Here is a 6,413-nt window from a genome sequence, read left to right on the forward strand (position 1 = left end):
AGGTTGCAGTGAGCCAAGATCACGCCATTGCACTCCAGCCTGGACAACAAGGCTCAAAAAAAAAAAAAGAATTCTTCACCTGCATCCCACCCAGAGCCAGTGGTCACGACTGCTCTTCACGTGGGACTGCATTTCTAAAGCGTTGCCAGAACCCTCCACCAGAGCCCAGTGAATAGATGACCCAGAAAAGGCACGTCCTGGTGTTTTTTTTTTCCCCCCTCTTGGACACTCTGAGACACTCTGAGCTGCTGAGAAGTCTGCACACCAAGGGACCTATTACAAAGGAGACATGATATTGTTCTGGAGAGATGGCGTTTGCAATGTTGGCATGGTTACCATCTTGAGCTGGAGTAGCCGCCTGTCCACAAATTATTAATGTCACCCAGATAGGATTTTAACTTTTTCTCCCACTGTAGGCCACCTGCAGCCAAGGTGACCTTACTGACCCAAGTCAATGACAATAAAACCACCAGCAATAACATAGACAGACAGCGGCTCTTGTTTTTTAATCAGTTACCCTCTGCCTGATTTGAGGATGAACACTTTACTCTCATATTATCTCCCCACATCCTCACTTGGAAGGAGGCTGTTAGCCCTACTATATGGATGAGGAAACTGAGGCCTAGAAGAGTCGGATTCTTGCAGTCATCTGAAGCCTTCCCCACTCAACTCCATTTTGCACTATCTACTTTGACCCCAATATCTTTTTGCTGACACCAAATCTCACCCCTTGCTTAACTAAGAGCATCCTGAGCGCAGAGATTTCAGGATCATCTAGAACCTTCCAACCCTCTTTCAAAGCCCGCCTTGAAAGCAAACCAGCACCCAAGGCAGCTTTTGGCATTAAGAAGTGCGAAAATGTCCTGTTAGCTGCAATCTGTGAGCTGGTTCTATGAGCTGGTGGAGCTCAGAGCCCCAGTCCCAGCGCCCGCCCCCCAAGAGCTTGTTCAGAGGAGCTCAGCTCTGGGGGAGAAGGCAAAGCCAACACCTATTGAGTTGCAGTTAAAATGAGGGCGAAAGAGGCTTTTGTTTCAGTTCTGCAGATGGTCTGGGAGCTTGTGTTTCTTAGCAAGAATTTTCTAGATCTTTTGGCTTGAACCATCTGAATAACTGCCTCAAGCTTTCACATGGTTCCCACTGGGTGGGCTGGGGTGGGAGGGGCTGTTGTGCATGGTCCGGGAAAGCTGGAGAAGGCTGTTCCTTCGCCCTGAGCCTTGGATTTCTTATCTGTGAAATGAGAGGCTGCAATGATGAATGGCAAAGTACCTTTTTTTTTTCCAGCTCTGAGTGTCTAGGATATTTCACCATTGGAAGACCAGCAGACAATGTCATGACAACTCAAGAGGATACAACAGGGTTGCTTCAAAAGACAAGTGTTTGGACCATGTCAAGACCTGGAGTGAAGAAGGTAATGAACTCCTACTTCATAGCAAGCAGGCCAGTTTGCTACTATGCTGTCTCTTGGTTAAGGCAAGGTCAGTATTATTGTTTTGATTTTACAGATGAGGAAACTGAGTCCCAAGGAGGTTAAGTGTCTTGCCCAGCTACAGCACAGAGAGCAGGGGCTCTGCTCCATCTTCACCGTTCTTCCCACCACTGCCCCTGACCTTCAGAGAGCCTGAGAACATTCTTTTAGCTGTTGAGCTATCAGCATAACTGTCATCAGCTGCTGCTGAAACTGTACCCTGGGAAGCAAGGGAGAGGGTCGCTGAATTTTCACCATGGTTCTCTGCCAGGCAACTATGCTAAAAAACATCTTTTTCTCCCCAGTGTGTTAGTAGGAGGCAAGCAGATTGTTATAGCCTTCTGTCTTCTTGTAGATAATGGTGGCAGGCTGGCCCCGACTCAGGAGATAAAGAGATCTGAGAGGACCATAGCCACATGAGAAGGCCGACTCCTGTAGGAGGCTGGCTGGCCTCTGCAGAGACAGCACTGAGCTGCCCCTGGGGTCGTGGGTAGGACCCATTCCCTCTTTAAAGATACAAACTCCTCTACCTGGCCTTTCATAACCTGCCCCTGGCCCATGTTCTCAAGGTCATCACCCACTTCCTGGACACATTAGGCCCACCAGGTTCCCAGACTCTGCCCATGAGTTTCCAGAATGTTCTTTCCTATCCCTCCACCTCATTCTCTGCTTCTTACACTCCTTTAATACCCACTGAAATCTTAGCTCCTCTAAAGAGGAGGTAAGTTTCTCCAACTTAGAAGTGCTCTCGCCTTCCACCTACTCCCACTGTGACTCTGGTATCCATTGTCTGCCTAGAGTGACACTGGTAGGAATGTCTGTGGCTTGCTACTGGGCATCAAGCACTGTGTTTTGTCATTTAATGTAGTATAAGGTATCATTTAATCCTAATGGGAGCTATTCCTCTTACACCCATTAAACAGATGGAAAAATTAAAGCTCAGGGAGGCATCCTCTTACCCAAAGTCACGCTGCTATTAAATGAAGAATTAGGATTTGAACCCAGGTCTTTCTGACTATAAGGTTCACACTCTTTGTTACATACATCTTCTGCTTCCCACTTCCTTAGGAGGCAGCCCTGTCGTTTGTAATAGACTGTAAACACTGGAGGATGGGGCCTGTGTTTCATTCACCATCTGAGCCCCTGGGATGCCTGGCTGAGTGTCCTGGATCCAGGCACTGCTCCATGAATGCTAAATTGAATTCAGTTACACCTTCTGCATATTACAAAACTCCCATCACCAGAGCCCCCTTTGTGAGTGGCCAAGATCTTTTGTCCTTTCCCCTTCCACCCCAGGAAGGGGAACACCTGAAATCAGCTGACAGCTAACATTAAGTGACAGCTGAGTGAAAGGCAAGAAAAGGGAGGGAGCAAGGGGGAAGGCAGGCAGGATTGCAGGAGCCGGGAGGGAGCCCAGAGAAGGAGGAGGGCTGTCCTGTTGAATCTGGCCAGCTTGCAGCTATTCAGAGTACAAGATATGGAGTTACCAGACCCAGCCTCAAATCTAGCTCTTCTATAGTAGCTGGGGAAACCCAGGCAAGTTGTTGGACCTCTCTGAGTTTCAGTTTTCTTTTCCATAAAATGGGCATGTCGGAGGCGGGGTGGAGAGGGGTGGGGGAGAATAAAAAGGGCATGTCACTGTCCTCGCTAGACCTCTTCATTCAGGAGGAATGAGGCTGTGTCTGAGGGAGGGAGGGAGTGCTGCCTACTGGGCTGTTACCTACTTTAAATGGGGACAGTTGGAGGACCAGCTTAACCTGAAATGGCTTCCCCATGAAGTCACTGAGCCCTGAAGGTCTGGGGCAGCAGGGAACTCACAGAATCACAGGCCCATAATAAAGATGTTGGAGACAATTCAGTTTGGCTTTCTTACTCCAAGAGGCAACACAGCATGGTGGACTGATGGCCAGCTCTGCCAGCAACGGGCTATCCCCAAATCCTGGCCCCCACTTGGTAATTGTGTAGCCTTATGCATGCCACTTTGTCCATCTCAGACCACTGGTTCCTTATTTTTTTTTTTTTTTTTTTTTTTTGAGACAGTGTTTCGCATGTTGCCCAAGCTGGAGTACAGTGGCGTGATTTCAGCTCACTGCAAACTCCGCCTCCCAGATTCAAGCAATTCTCTTGCCCCAGCCTCCTGAGTAGCTGGGATTACAGGCATGTACCACCATGCCCGGCTAATTTTTGTATTTTTTGTACGGACGTGGTCTCATTGTGTTGGCTAGGTTGGTCTCGAACTCCTGACCTCAAGTGATCCGCCTGTCTCAGCCTCCCAAAGTGCTGGGATTACAGGCATGAGCCATCGCGCCTGTCCTGGTTCTTCATCTTTAATATGGAATTTAAAGTAGTTCCTTTGCCACAGCACTACTGGGAAGATCAGAGACCCAGACAATAACAGCTGGTCATTCAGCTGGCCCTGTGGGAACTGAGGCTCAGAAAGGGAAAGTAATTCACCCACAGTCACACAGCAGGTTAGTGAAATCAAGCCTATGCCCAGGCCTCCCAAAGCCCAACCCTGGGCTAAGCATCAGACAGCTGTGGCCTTACCGCAAAGAAGGCTGAGACTACCCTTGGACATGCAGCCAAGGAACTCATACTGGGAAGCACTAGTGGGATTCTGTGTCTCACTGAGCTGAAATAATTGCTTGGGTTGCCTGTGGATAGAGTATGGCAAAAAGCCCAAGTCAGAGCCTATGGTCACATGTCCAACTTGGGGTCTAATCCACAGTATAACCCTGGCCATGTCAGGTCACCTCTCTGACCTCTCTGAGCCTCAGTAGTTTCTCTGCTTACAAAATGAGGGCAAGAATTCCTGGCAATGCAAAGGAATCATATAAAACACAGACTATTTCTTTTCTTTTTTCTTTTCTTTTTTTCTCTTTCCCTTTCCCTCTCTTTCTTTCTTTCTCTCTTTCTTTCCTTCCATCCTTCCTTCCCCTTCTTTCTTTCCTTCCTTTTTTTTTTTTTTTTCAGACTAGGTCTTCCTGTGTCACCCAGGCTGAGTGCAGTGGCGCAATCCTGGCTCACTGCAGCCTTGACCTCCTGGACTCAAGTGATCCTCCCACTTCAGCCTCCCAAGTAGTTGGGACTGACTACAGGTGTGCATCACTACACCTGGCTAATTTTCTATTTTTTATAGAGACAGGGTCTCAATATGTTGCCCTGGCTGGTATTGAACTCCTGGATGCAAGCGATCCTCTCGCCTCAGCCTCCCAAAGTGCTGGGATTACAGGTGTGAGCCACCATGCGTGGCCCGGAGCTATTTTCACAGCAGTTACTCCTGAGCCACTGGGCACCTCACTGTGCTGTTGCTAGCAACGGCTTCATTTGGTCCTCACAACAACCCTGCGTGGTGGGAACCTAATTTGTAGATAAATGGCTAGGAACAGGTAGAACCAGGATCCGAGCTCAAAAGGTATTCTCTATGTCTGTTCTCTCACCCCTCCTCTTTCCCTACCTAACTTGGGCTCCTTCTTCAGGTTTCAGTATCACCCTGACTTCTTTCGGAAGGATCCCTTGGCCTCAGGCTGGAGTGGGCACCTGCCCTAGCCCACAGAGCTGGGTTTCTCCCTTTCTTCAACCACACAGGGAGCACGACTATGCAAAGACCTCATCACGTTCACAGCCGTCTCCCCAGAGCCTCGCACTGTGCTTGGCATACAGCAGGTGCCCAGTAAATACCTGCCAAATGACTGAATGCATCTCGCCAGCCTCAGGATGCCACCAGGCCCTGAGGGAGCCAGAAAGATCAGAGGAAAGCTTTTGGATTCCTGCCACGCCTCACATTAGCAGCATCTTCTCCGAGTCCTGACAGCCAGCCTCCTGGGACACCATTTGAGCCAGCTGAATTCCGGTCACCGCTTCACCTTGGAAAGGCATCCGCAGCCCTCACCGAGCAGCCCCGTAATTGACGTCACAGCAGGGCCAGGAGCTGCCCTGTTAATATTTTATGTGGCCTTCACTGCGGCAAAATGCAGCCTCCAAGAGCTGGAGGGGCCGTGCAGAGTCTCCATGGGGTTGTGAGGAGGGCACAAATGGGAAAGGGCTTCATAAACCATAAAGCTCCCAACAGATGAGCATCATTGACCCATTTCAGTCCCTGGCTTAACTCAGAAAGAGCCGGGGCTGCACATGCCTGCAGTGGAACAAGAAGACTGCTGACCGCGCCCAAGCACTAAATCAATGGGGGATTAGGGGCTCCTGGGTACATTTCATGGAGACAGGGGGAGGGCAGAGCACTGGTGCCAGCCAGACCTGGACTCCACTCCAGGTTTGCCCCCTGCACAGCTGTGTGACTGGGTCAGCAAATGGACCACTGAGCCTCAGTCCCCCTTATCTGTGAAATGGGGATGATGGTTTCCTTGTAGCACTGCTGTGAGGATTCAGTAAAACGAGTGATGCCGAAGACCTAGCTTCACACATCGCAGGCTGTCAACACAGGCTGAGACCCTTCTCCAAAACCAAGCCTGGCACCTGAGTTTGGAGAGAGGAGATGCGGGGCCCTTTCAGGCATTCATCGGGCAGAGTGATGGCGGGAGGGAAGAAGGAGCAAGGAGGCACAGGAAGGATAATCTGGGAGCCAGGCATCTCAGGTTTGGACTTTTCACCCTGGTGGGGCCACGCCAGGGGAGGTATCAGAGAGAGGATGGGCGGGGGGACCCCAGGATGGGCGGGGGGCCCCAGGATGGGCGGAGGGCCCCGGAAGCAGAAGCAGACGGGCCCTCATGGACAATCTCTCTGATCCTCTGGCCCCTTCGGCAGATGAGCATCCGGGAGGCAGCAAACCATGCCGGTGGCTCACACAGCAGAGCTGGGGTCTCACTGGCCTGCAGCCCTCTGGGGCTTCATTAGCTGGGGTTTATCCAAGGCCACATGCCTAGCTGGGGAGGCAGATGTGTTGGAAGACATGATGCAATGGCCCCATTCCTGGTGGTGACCTCCACTTCTT

General features: G+C 50.6%; 1 protein-coding gene across 1 annotated transcript; it reads left to right on the top strand.

Annotated features, from left to right (window-relative positions):
* The first annotated feature begins 1,127 nt into the window (after nucleotides 1–1,127).
* On the top strand, nucleotides 1,128–5,867 carry C16H22orf24 (chromosome 16 C22orf24 homolog). The gene is given in 3 exon segments (XM_017945271.3): nucleotides 1,128–1,277; nucleotides 1,280–1,408; nucleotides 4,945–5,867. Coding segments are annotated over 3 exon segments (297 nt in total). The 3' UTR covers nucleotides 4,963–5,867.
* The last annotated feature ends 546 nt before the right edge of the window (nucleotides 5,868–6,413 follow it).

The sequence above is a fragment of the Papio anubis genome, chromosome 16 (assembly GCF_008728515.1).
Source record: "Papio anubis isolate 15944 chromosome 16, Panubis1.0, whole genome shotgun sequence".
NCBI classification, from domain to species: Eukaryota; Metazoa; Chordata; class Mammalia; order Primates; family Cercopithecidae; genus Papio; species Papio anubis.